Source organism: Toxotes jaculatrix, chromosome 16, assembly GCF_017976425.1.
Source record: "Toxotes jaculatrix isolate fToxJac2 chromosome 16, fToxJac2.pri, whole genome shotgun sequence".
Taxonomy (NCBI): Eukaryota; Metazoa; Chordata; class Actinopteri; family Toxotidae; genus Toxotes; species Toxotes jaculatrix.
In genome coordinates, this window is record NC_054409.1 from 9320882 (window position 1) to 9334052 (window position 13171).

The following is a 13171-nucleotide window of genomic DNA, read 5'->3' on the forward strand; positions in this document are numbered from 1 at the left end:
AATCATTTGCAAAATTCAAAATAATTCAATCTCATATTTAAAACAAAAGAGAAATATTTATTTCATGATAGACCTCATTTGGAAATACTCAACCTTTCAAAAAAAAATGTACACAATTAAGTACTCATTTTTTTCGGGGATGTACTGACAGGAGTTGACATAATCAATAGCCACATGCAATGGGTTTTTGTCCACTACATAAACAGCGACTAGGTCCCCCCCCCCCCCCCCCCCCCCACCCCCACCCCCAAGTAGGACTTTATGTTTTTCAGGGCGGTCGGTCTTTGCAACAACATACATTACAGACAGTCAAAAGTTTAGAAACTAAACATATCAGCATCTTCTGCTCCATATGTCTTTGTGAACCATCCAGAGTTGATGTGCTCAGTGTTTGCACTTTACTTCTCAGTGGGTTGCCTGAAGGCTTTTATGCAAGAGCAAGATGGCATTCTCCGTTTTATAAAAACAGCCTCTCTACATAAATTCCAATTTTTTTGTAAAGCATTTCTTATTTTTTTCTTCCTTTTAGTGTGCTTGAATTTTTTCTAACTTACATTAAGAAGAGTCAGTTCAGTGCAAGCTGCAAGTTATACACCCATACTGAAATGTGTAGGTGGAAGATGTGAAGGTTAAAGGTAAGGCCATATTAACAGAGTTAGTCAATATATTGTATATTAAGAGAATGTAAAATTCATCTGAAATAAACCTTTAATGGAAACTGGGCTGACAGGGTCAGTAAACATCTGAATATCTCAACATAACATAATGCAGAGTCTGGTACAAATATGCTAACAGTAGAAAAAAGAGTAAAAAGCTGTATGCCAACTCACTGCGGTCTAAATGACTGACTTAATGGAAGTAAATGGAAACACTGAGCACTGCACCCCTAGAAAATCACAAAGTGATTAAGGGCTCCTTCTGTGGATTTATGGTAATTAGCACACAAAGTTTTCCTTCAGATTAAAACTCTTCTGACACTGTAATTTTCACCAGTCTGCACAGCACCAAAATAGATTTCACACATGTAAATTGATTGATATTGAGGAAAAAAAAAAAAATCCCATCACCTGATCATCTGTAAAAATAAGGCAAGGTACAAAACTCATAGCTATCGGTCAAACTCCATGCAGACATTAAAACATGGCTGAATTTGGCTTCAAATAATAATAATAAAAAATGTGCTGGTCCAGTTCTCAAAATTAAAAAAAAAAAAAAAATCTTGATTCTGTGCAAAAAAAAAAAAAAAAAAAAAAGATCAACGAAGAACAACGAACACCAAGATTTAAACGTGTGAAGTGGTTGTCGAGTGGAATGTCTAGATGTTCCCTTTCGCATCCAGCGGATTGCAACCATAGACTCAAGACTGATGTGAACTGTGTATGTGATTGTTGTTGGCTATAAAAACCCTCCAACTGTCTCAGTGAGTCCATCCAGTCTCCAGTTAGGATGGGTTAAATGCTTCACCATCTTGTTTTCAAGGGCTCAGAAGGAGAGCCGTCCCCCGTATGCTGTACGTGCCTCTCCCCTCCTTTAACAAAGTCCTCTGGATGGGAGACAAACTGTCTTTACGGGGATGGCAATGTTCTTTACTGGCTGATGTTGAGGTTCGGTAAGCAACAACCATTCTTCAAAGGCACCGTACTGTACATTGGTCTGTGTGTGTGTGTGTGGGCCGCACATGGGCACATGCACACATGGAGAAGTAAAACCAGTCAACAAAGTCGATTCCCTCCACTGGTGTCAGCCCACAAGGCATCACCATGACAACTAAGGCAAAATCTCTCAACGTGAAATCAGAGCATCTGTCTTTTTTTCTTTTTCTTCTTCTAGTTTGTCCTCATCTGATTCTTTGCTGTTGCTAAAATCAACTTCCCCACAATAATCCTTAGTAATGATAATAATCTCTATTCAATAAATTATCTATACTGTACAATTATTTCACCTCACATAGACCTGCAACAAAGGGGGGCCTTTTTCAAAGTAAAGCTATCCATAGTCAGTTTCTGCTGTGTCTTCAGTTCAGTAAAGCCTCTGCAGTGCACACGGAGGCTGACAGACAGCAAGCCAGTTTTTTTTTTCTTCTTCTTTCCTGTACACAAATTAAACAGGACATCCTGCAAAAAAGAACAAACCCAAAACAAACAAAAGCAAAGCTGATGCATAATTGAAGATAGAGAAAGAGGGTAGAAACGCTTGCTGGAAAAAAATATCCAGCATAAACAACAACAAAAAAGTTTTTTTCTTGTGTTATTTTCCTGGAGAGAGTGAGTAATTTTCTCTGAGAACAGTAGACAGAAGATGGTTCCTGATTTAAAAGGAGCCAGGCCAGCAAACATCCAAGCCTTACTGCACTCCTTCCTCGTCCACGTAGGTTGAGGGAAACCATCCAATCTGAAACATAAGACAGTGATTAGCACAGAAGCGAACTCCAACGGATGGTAACTGAGCTCCTTCAGATGCCTTTTTACATCCAGTTTAGCCGTATATGCAGCTAGGTAACTGTTGACACTAAAGTGAATCTATTGTATGTGCAGCATAAATATGTTAGAGACCAAGGCCACTCTGAATACTTTGATCCAACTGGCTGAAGGATGTGCATTATTTTCAAGATGTAGCAGCCTCAAACCCCATTTGGAAAAAAACAAAACACAAAGGCCGTATTTAAAGAGCACATTGCCCTAAATCATAAATAATCAATGCTTATATTTTGAAAATAGTAGCAGGTTACTGTAAAAGTGAGTGTAAAAGTAATGCACTCTGATCAATGCAGCTATGAAACATAATACACTCCTGTCAGCCTGTTTTAATACCTGCTCAGCTACCTATTGATTATTCCTTCGATATACAGTGGGACAGAACTAGATGCTGATGTAAGCACCTTTCAACGTGCTGGGTGTATGTTTTTTTTCTTAAATCACTGAGCCTACAATACATAGCACCGTTACTGTACACTTGGATTAAGACAGACCACCACAGGATGTGGTCAAGCTGATTTGATAGCATTCTAATTACTAAATGACATGTTTTCTGTTATCCATCATCAAATTATCATCCACATATAGATGTTAATACCCGGTGAAGATGGGATCTGACTTACTTTTAGTTAACTGGTGCACAGATAACAACACTGTGTGGCCGGGTGTAGCTGTGTGCACCAGTACAGGAGTGGATACCCTCTTTCTGGCTGCACAGCTACACAATAACACTGGCAAATTTGCAGCCTAATGAGGAACATTCTTAAAATATAAAGCTCAAATCACACCCAGTTTTACTGCCAGCCTATGAAACTGGCACACATCCCAGCAGCCAGGCTTTTTCTTTCAACCACCTGCTTTAGGCCTGCTTCTAATATCAGCTGTTTAATTGTTAATTCAATCACTGCAGTTCTACATCGGTGCTGTACTTCTGAGGTGGAGTTTGTAAACACTTTGTTTCATCTTATGCACATCCCTAACTTGATGAAGCTGGCAGTGGGGTCTGTTTTTAATCAAATGGCGAACAGGACTCATCTACAAAGATTACAGCGCCCAAAATGTTCTCTTTCTACGTGGGCTTTTCAGCCTGGACCGTGATAAATGACCACTTTCATGGCTAACTCACTCGTCCGTTGGCCTCTCCCTTCCACCAGCCCTGGTCTCCACCAATCTTGCTGTAGATTTTGACAATGTCTCCTTCTCGCAGTGACAGCTCCCTCATGTCTCGCGCTGCAAAGTTATACCTGGCCACCGCTGTACTGACCACCCGAGGAGTAAACACTGAAAATGGGAACAGTGAGAGATCAATCCAGTCACAATTATAACAATGTTGTACATAATCCAGAAACTACCATCATTAATCACTGGTATAAGCTGGTGGTAAATAACAGTTTCTACACACGGGGGGACACGGGTGAGAAGGTCATACTGGACATTTTGGTAGTAATTGCTTGTGAAGAATGAACAAAGGGATGATGGTCAGTTCAGTGTTCAGCCAGCATAGTCATAAATGAGCATGATGAGAAAGGACAAGTTGTTTCATCAAGGGGGAGGAAATAAGGTTTTCTTTTCATGTTTTAACGAGGGAATGTCATTCTGGGAAGGACCGAAATGTTCTCGTTAATGAAAATAGCACCACAGAGAACGAGTAATGAGTTTGAGAGCGCCGAGACTTATTATGAAATTACAGGCGATGAAGTGTGGGAAGACAACAGGAGCAAGAAAAGACAGAAAAAAAAAAGAGTACCTGACCAAAAGGGAGCTGAGCTCTGAGAAGAGGAGAAGTTGAGGCCTTGTGGACTGAGGAAGGAGAAGTTGTAAGAAGCGCAGGTGGCTGCTGAGAGGAAGAGAGATAGAGACAGAGCGGGAGATAAAGGTGCGTGCATGCAGAGCTGGAGCCCGAGAAGCAGAGAGTTTAAAAAGAGAAAGCCTTAAGCATTGCCACTTAAGAGTTTTCTGTTCTTATCATATATTAAATCTTGACAATGTTGGTGTCGCAGTTCGACTGCTTTAACGGTGTGAAAACAACCATTTGTTATTTAAAGAAAAAGACATTCATTATATTATATTATAAACAGAATCAATGTGGGAGATATGTGTTTATTTTATAATGAGTGTGACATCGTGCAACGTTATCATTTAATGTGTGAAAATGAAATTAAACAGTGATGTGACTATGGTATGGTACAGCTTCTCATGTGTTTATTTACCCCATCAACAGAATGTGAGTACATAATGGTGCAGAAAGCACTGTTTTTAAAGGGAATGAAAGAAGGGGATTTGATTGGCCATGGCTGTTAGCAGCCTCATACACAAACCCGCTTCCAGATCATAACAAATTCTTCCAAATCCCGCCACAGTTTCCGTGCACACCTGCGGGGTGTGACGTGCCTGCAGACTCAAAAATACCAAAAATGCTTGAAAACACAGACAGAGAGAAAAAGAGCGACAGCACATTGTCTCCATTCATTCCCAAATTTAGCCAAAGCAGGAGGGAAACAATCTTGCTGTAGTGGCCAGTTGGGTCCTCCTGCAGAGCGGACAAAAGGCAGGCCAATGCAGGACAGAAGCCAGTGCAATGTGACATCGTCGCCAGAGCCTGTATTCATACAGTCTAATGGACAGAGAGGGCAGCCAATTCAGCCAGCCGGTCCACAGGCCTCTGAGTTAGCTGTACTAACTCTTCCTCTTTGTCTTTCTGTCTTTATCTATTTCACACTGTTGCCTCCTATTCTGGCCCTTTCCCTTCTGGCCTCCGTCCATTCCTTTTTTTGTATGAGTCCAGAGAGTCACTGGTTTAGAAGGAACAGAGCACTAGGGAAGCTGGGGAGAGAAGGAGGCAGTCTGTCTCACTTATTTTATGTTCCCTTGCATTATCCACAGCCAAGATGGCAAGGGATTGAATCTGTCAGCTGGACCTGCACATTATAGCATCTCTTCAGAGTCAAATTAGTACTGACACAATCATTCACAGAAGCAGGCAGATTTAGAAGTTGACACATAGTGTCCTCTCAGTCCCTGAGCCAAATGTCTATCCATCCATTTTCTGCTGCTTATCTGGGTCCAGGATACGGTGGCAGCAGGTTAAGCAAGGAAGCCCATATGTGCTTCTCCCTAACTACATCCTCCAGTTCTTCCTGGGGTGATTCTGAGGGGGTTCCCAAATTGGGATGTATTTGTAATCCCTCCGGCATTCTGTGGGCCTGCTGGGTGCTCTCCTTCCAGCCAGATGTGGCTTGACTAACTTAACCAAAGCTCATAGTTGAGTTGGGCAAACGACTCAGGAGGTTTGCTAATTGGGGTCAACACATTCTACAGAAAACAAACTACATTTTGCATCAATTCTCTGCAAAGCCATCAGCATTCTTTGTACACGCTTTTCCATCAGTTTCCTTGACTCGAAAACCAAACCAGACAATGAAATGTTAGTCACTTTATTACTGCTGTCCTTCCACATATTAACATAAGATTAAAAAAAATAAAAACAACTCAAAACTAAGCTTTGTATGTGATAATGTTTAGTAGCATTCATTTTCTAATGAATGCTGTGGGAGCATAGGCCAAGCAACAAACTCACATGAGCAAGGTAAGAAGGAAGCACAGAAATGGGACTCTGTGTTGATACTTCATGCACGTCAAATGTTTGGCCATGGCCAGTATGGCTCAGCTGATTGTACCAGGTTTTTCATTAGTGTAAAAAAGATTTATTTATTTATTTTGGTTAATCTTTGAGTGACTAGCAGATTGTGTTATTAACATCAGGACAAGTATTATACATGGTTAGCCTTTATAGTCTTACTTTGTGTCTGTGACTCAAGCAAACTGCACAAGGTGAAGATTACTTACCTGGTGAGCGTGTACTGGCCCGTGTTAGCGAGCGTTCTCTCGACTTATAGGGGTATCGCAATGTGGTATCTAAGAGCTTGAAGCTTTCTTTCAGTGAATGGGACTGATAGTACTCTACCAGCTCCTGTTGTGTTAAAAAATACAGAAGGATAAAAAAAAAAAAATGTGAGCATCTGATTTCCTTTATTTTTTCTCTTTTCATACTGCCATTCAGGTTCTGTGGCAGTGGTATATATAACTTACCAAAAGACTCTCAAACTTCTTAGCCTCAGTGATGTGAATCCAGCTGTCTTTTTCAATGACTTTAATGTGTTTTACCTCATCATTGAATCTGTAAAGTCAAACAACACAGTGACTAAAGAGAAATTACTAAGAAGAGTGTTTTTGATCTTTATTACTTAAATCCTTTTTAATACTTAATCTAAAAACATTTTGTATGTTACTCTTATTCTACCTCAAACATTCTGTTGTATATCTGAAGGACTTTACTTATTTGTCTAAAGGCAGGTAGCTACAGCGCCTTTTTATCTGTCTTAAAAGCTTGAAAACACATGTGCAAAAGTATTTCCTCTTCCAATAAATGACTGTGTGACACCTCCAGAAAGAGCTAATACATTATTTCTCTTTGGGGTGTATTCTCTCAGAGGGAATACACACACATAAACAGGATTTAAAAAAAAAAAAAAAAAAAAGGCAATTACTGACTGGAAATTAGCCAGAGCTAAAAGATGCACTGAAAAGGCTGACTTGGGGCATCCCGTGAGAATCTTTATTTCCCATGAGATATGGATAAAATCCTTCCCTTGAGATTTTCCTCTCCTGTAAGACGTGAAACACTTACTTGATGCTGATGGCAAACCTCTCTGCCTCGGCTGTCCTCTCTCTGATAAGGTAAGTCCCGCTGCTGTGGGATTTTAGGAGGTTGTCAGCCTGCTGGCGCTCCATGTTCCCTGCAAACCTACAGAGGAGCAGAGAATAAATGTAGTGACCTCCAAAGTTATATAATCAAATGACACGGTCCAGGCTTTACAAATCCTTGACATCAAACATTTGTGTCTGGGGTCAGTTTGCTTTAAATTCGAACTACTGCATGAAGTTAACAGTAACAGATCTGAATTAATTATAGAACAGTGACCTCGGGGTAATATGATGAAATAATCTTCAGTCCACAACCCTCTGAAGTTAACGGTCTTACCAAGGATATCCATAGTAGTCTGCTTCCCTTGAGCACTGCCGGCTAGATAATGACTGGAAGGGCTGTAACAAATAACAGACACCGCACATTAAGGAACTTATTAACAGAACAAAACTATGCTACAGATATAATTTATATGAATGTCCCACACAGGAAGTGTACACTAAAGAGAAAAAAGTCAGACTCTGGTACAAACTCAGAACTCACACATACTGTAATGATTCACTGTACATGTACACAGGAGACATACCTTTGGGTCCAAACAAGGCTTTACACAGGAACTGGGGAAGAAGCCGCTCTTTTGTGTTTGTATCAGCTTTCCCTGGTAGATAAAGGGAGGGGAAGTATATTTGAAAGGGAAATTAATATTAGTTATCAATTTCAGTATTGGAAGTAAATGTAAAATTTCAGAGTAGTGACAGTGCAGTGATAAGCTGCCACCAAATTTTAGAAGGAAAAAAAAAAGAGAGGAAGAGAAAATTAATTGATCACAGGTACATTCACAATAATAACTAAAACAGAAATAAACCACTGCATACTTTGTGAAAGAATATAGTAACATACCAGTTTGTAAATAAGTCATTCACAGAATGTGTATAGTTTTATGTATAGAATTTGAAAATTTGCACCTTTGGTGCCTACTAGTGGTAGAATCAGACGAGACTGCACCAGTTTTCATCTGGACTGGCTCATTTTACTACAAACAACTTTTGCCAGAATAATAAGGTTGAAAAACAAGAATCCTATAAACATATACTGGTTAGCAGAATACATCAAACATCACATTACAATCATACATCAGATTGCAAATTACATTTCACCAACAATGACATGAGCACAACTGTCAAGTTCACCCGTCAACGTCAGACAGCTGAGCGATAACTTTACAGAAACGCCTTCACTGTCTGCTTCCTGAAGCTATCAATTTTAAGCTCAACACACTCTTTGACATTGAATGGAGAGATTAAACTGTCATACCGCAGAGGGATAACCTAAGAGCTGAGAGTACAAGACTATTTAACAGGAGTACCAAAAGTACCCAGAGCCACAGTGCTCCAGCTTCTGCTGAGAATAACTGCCTCGGTAGTTACTGCTAATTTCTGAATCAGAAAAAGAGAGAAAAGAAAAAAAGCTCTGCACACATCAGCATGTGACAGGTGCGCTGGAAGGCAGCCCACCTTGAATAAACACAAACGAACTCCCATGTGTAAGTAAGCTGATGTCAGATAAGAGTTCAGTAATCTCCATTTCACACTCACGCACATATTTTTTATTATATTTAGTTTATTTTATACAACACATAAAACTTTTCATGATCTAAATCACAGCTCTACCATACACAACAACACCACATGAACATCATTAAAAAAAAAAAAAAAAAAAAAAAAAGACACACATTCTTGGATTCAGCTTGTATCTACATTTTACCTAATGTGGTTTAACTGCATAAGTTGAAATTATCTAGAAAAATACTTGCTGAGTCTCAGGCCTGGGGCAATAATCTTTTATTTACAGTGCAGTCAGCATTTGGATAGTTCTGTTCCAGCTCTGTTCCACAGCACAATATTTGGTGCTCATGTGCGTATGCTAACTATGAGATGCAGCCAGTTCGCATTTCTTAGCATAAAGACTAGAAACAGGGGGAAACAGCTCATTAGGTTCTGTTTAAAGGTTAAAAAATTCACGTGTCAGCACCTTTAAACCTCTGTAATTAACACATTACATCTCATGTATTTAATCAGTTTAGTAACTGAGTTACTAACCATGTTTACCATGTTCACTCAGTACAGATGTGAACACCTTAAAGCATCTTTAAAGCCAGAGTCAGCACTTTAACCTCGAAGTCAAGTGATCGATGTGCTGGAGTACACAGCCAACGTCAACTGTCTAAACAATGACATTCCTAATTTACATGTTCATGTGGTCTCAGACAGAAGTGACTGAGTGCTTTACCTCCCACCATGTGGTGTCCGGATCTCCCTTCAGCAGCTCGATAAAATCTCCTGTTTGAAAACAAAGCGGCGTCTTCCCTGGAGGTGCTGGTGTGCCGTGGTAGTTCCTCACTGCCACCATCTTTGGACCTGTAAACACAATCAAGGATTTGAAGTGTGTACTAAAAGAGATACAAGAGGGAGCAACAGTTACTTGTGACTTTTCTACTGTATTTAAAAGCAGGGAGAGATTACTGTTAAAAAATCAGAGCTTCAGTACCAAGAACCATGTGTTTATTTTTTTTTTTTTTTGTCAGCATGTTTAACTTGGTCAGTTTGTGGTGCCTTGTACTAGAACATACCAAGGGATAAAAGAGGCAAAGATCTAATGTTAAGCACAGGTTTCTCTGGACAGAGTGCTGCTCACTGTAGTCTGGATTTCCCTTTTTGGTGTCTTTATGATTTTTGGCTCATAAGGCAGGATTGTTTTTGCATAAAAAATCTGTCCCTTTGAGTGATGCAGTGGTCTAAGATACACATATTATAAACATAACATCCTGGATTCAGGATCTTTATCACATGATCTCCCTTCCTCTGTCCACTTTGAAGGATATCATGGGGAAGAAATGCCAGAAATTCTTAGCAAGAGCAACTTTGAGCTGCATCTCATTCTCCTCAGACACAGCAGAGTGTATTGAGTATTTTAAGACACAGTAGACCAGCTCTGAGATCCCTCTAATGTCAAAGGTCTTCAAGTATTTGAATGCCAAATAATATTTTAAGCATGTATTATCACTGTGTATATTTGCATTGCCACCCACTCTATATGTCTGATAATGTTGTTGTGGTTCACGTGTAGTGGATCTATCCACTAGATGGCAGTAGAGAGCTGTGCTGTTCATAGCTGCCTACAACAAACTCCTCACATGACAGCTGACAATATCCACCTTCATCTGAGTGTTCTCTGTCATGGTAGATGACAGGAAGCGCTCTTACCTGATGACATTCCAGGTTCCTACAGGAAAAAAAACAAATACACAAACATCACTACGGTTACCAAAACAAAAATTTCACTTGGCTCCTTTAATGGCAAAGACAATATCTCTGACAGACATAGCAATTAGAGGATCATCATAATAATGGTAATACTGCTACAGTATGTTGACTAATAAGAGGATCTACTCACCAAGTCATGGGGATCTGAAACAAAGGACAAAGGGACAAAAGACAAGGACAACTGTTTAGAGAGGATTCACAGAGCTGGCGACCATTTTTGATTAGGGATGGAGTTTCACATGTCTCCTTTTAATCTGCTATGTCAAACATGAAGGCAGTTTCAGGCTGTATTTCGGTTACATCCTGCGTGTAAAGTCTTATCTTAATTTCCTGCCTAGTCACATTGTCCCAACAGGTCTAAGGCTTTTAAACAAATAAGAGGCAGAGTATGAAATGTCAGGTAATTTGGGAGATAGTGACAACATCCCCGAAGAAACCTTGAAACCCACCCACTCCCATCTTTTCCTGCTGGATAAAGCACTGAACAGTGTGCCACACTATTACAATGTCATACACATCAATGATGTATGTTACACAACATTGGTTAACAGTATTTATCCAAACAGTGCTCAACACAAAACCTCAAAACATGAATCTGAGTCGACTGACATTCGACTAGAAGACAGAGAGAACACCTACTGATTTTACAGATGGTGATGACTTCCAGACACTCCTTGTGTGCTCCTGTTCCACAGCGAGAGCAGTAGTAGCCCTGATAGAAGATGCCCCTTGAGAACACACGTACACAGAAAGACACACACACACAAACACACACACACTTAAGCAATGCAAACAGGAAGTGTCTCAGACACGAATTAACTTCTTGTAAGTACAACCCACAAGGGAACCTGCTTCTGCTTAGCATAATTCTGTGATTGTGGCTACACATCCTCCATCATTTCCATTCAGCGATCATTTAAAAAAAAAAAAAAAAAAACACAAAATCAACTCCCTCCACTTAAGATCATGTACTCCGGAACTGTATTTGTTACGGATACTGTAACACTGCATGCATTGCACACTGCCATGTTGAATATTAAATGCCATAAATCACGATGGGATCCACTGGGGCTGCAGCAGTAATTAGCATCTAGCAGGGAGTGAGAACGCTGGTCTCCTGCTTCCACTGGCTCACTGAATTTAGGTCAGCCAAGCCATGAAATTTGTGGGTCAATACACAGTGTGGAGTTTAGCCGGCTGACTGTAATAGAGGTGAAAGTGGTGATTCAGTGACACGAGTTATCCCCGCTGCAGTGGGGCGGCACTCTCACATGGGAGGGAGGTGTGCTCAGAGACGCAAAGTGGTGTAGGGAAGGGGAATGTTTTAAAAATATAATCTGTCAGCCTCAGTCACACCTACTACAACATTTTCCAAAGATTGCTTTAACACTAATGAGGGGCTACGTTAGCTAAAAACATATTCCCACTGTGATTTAAGTCTGTTTCTTTGTTGTTCACCAAATGTGGCTGTTTCTCTTCAGTTTAGCACTTCAGTTTTTCCCTTTTTTTTTGAGACACCTACATTCTACTGTAACATACAGTGCTCTGTTACTGCCGCATAAAAGCAGTGGTGAACAATAACTAAGTAGATGTACTGTAGTACTACACACAAGTACCATATTGAGGTATTTTACTTTGGAGTAATTCCATTTTCTGTAATGCTTTACTTCATCCCATCACAGTTTAGAAAGGAATACACCTTGATACATCTATATGACAGCTGTTATTATTGACTTCCCAGTTTAAAATGTTACATCACAGATAACAATGCAATCTCCACTCAAGGCCCACTTACTCGCCTGTTTTGGAACTTTTAACTATTTTACATGGTCATCAAATTGAACAGCTAAATCTGCTGATGAGGGCCTTCAAGCAAACAAGTGGACCTTTAGTGGAGACTTTTTTGTCAGCTAGTTAAAAGTAGCTCCGGCACAACTTACTATACATTAAACAGCTGCTTACATGTTAATGCATCAATGCATCATACAACAATTTAATAAACAGGTAGTCATTATGCATAATTGGGTAGTCATTATGCATAACAGGTACTTATGTTGTTTTGCTGCTCACACATCTCTACTTAAAGAAAAAGTCAGACATTTTGGAAAATGTGCTGGTTTGTTACCAGCACGTGGATAGAGCGAGGCTAGCTGTTTGAACTTGTTCCCAGTCTTTATGCTAAGCTAAATTAGCCAGCTGCTAGCTGCAGCTTCATATTTAGCATACAGACATGAAATTGGTATTGATCTTCTCACTGAGTATTTTTACACTGTGGTATTTAAGTGAATGATCTGACTGCTTCTTCCACCACTGCAGTAAGCAGAGATACAGTAGAACCCACATAAAAGTGTAGAGATTGTCCAAATGACACTGAAAAATAAATTATCTATATTTTCTTGTAACGACTGAATACGGCTGGATACTTGATTGTACTTGGAACTTCTGGATGAGGAAGCACTCATTATTCATCCATTATTCATGGTCGGATATGAATCAGCAACAGAGTTTCAGGGTTGTTACCTCAAGAGCATCTTGCAGGCTCGACAGTTGGTGTTCTTATCAAATGTGTGCATCTGGAAGTTATGCTGATTGGCTGTGGCTCTCTCTGGCTTGATGTTGGACCTGGATGAAAGGTTTACAAGAGTAAATAATTGTGACGATTACAGACG

At 39.9% G+C, this 13171-nt stretch overlaps 1 protein-coding gene across 7 annotated transcripts in view; it reads right to left on the reverse strand.

Moving 5' to 3' along the window:
• Window positions 1–13171, reverse strand: part of vav2 (vav 2 guanine nucleotide exchange factor) — a 192824-nt gene that overhangs the window by 4919 nt on the left and 174734 nt on the right. For 4 of the 7 annotated variants that reach the window (XM_041058425.1, XM_041058423.1, XM_041058424.1 and 1 more), the window contains 12 exons: window positions 13023–13124; window positions 11142–11230; window positions 10633–10646; window positions 10443–10461; window positions 9469–9596; window positions 7766–7837; window positions 7516–7577; window positions 7162–7278; window positions 6564–6651; window positions 6321–6444; window positions 3601–3755; window positions 2348–2391 (listed from right to left, as the gene is read on the reverse strand). In XM_041058425.1, the coding sequence (XP_040914359.1) occupies window positions 2348–2391; window positions 3601–3755; window positions 6321–6444; window positions 6564–6651; window positions 7162–7278; window positions 7516–7577; window positions 7766–7837; window positions 9469–9596; window positions 10443–10461; window positions 10633–10646; window positions 11142–11230; window positions 13023–13124 (1014 nt within the window). Of the gene's footprint in view, window positions 1–397; window positions 2392–3600; window positions 3756–4221; window positions 4312–6320; window positions 6445–6563; window positions 6652–7161; window positions 7279–7515; window positions 7578–7765; window positions 7838–9468; window positions 9597–10442; window positions 10462–10632; window positions 10647–11141; window positions 11231–13022; window positions 13125–13171 lie in introns of those variants that run through there. The other 3 variants (XM_041058429.1, XM_041058426.1, XM_041058427.1) reach the window with 2 other exon arrangements.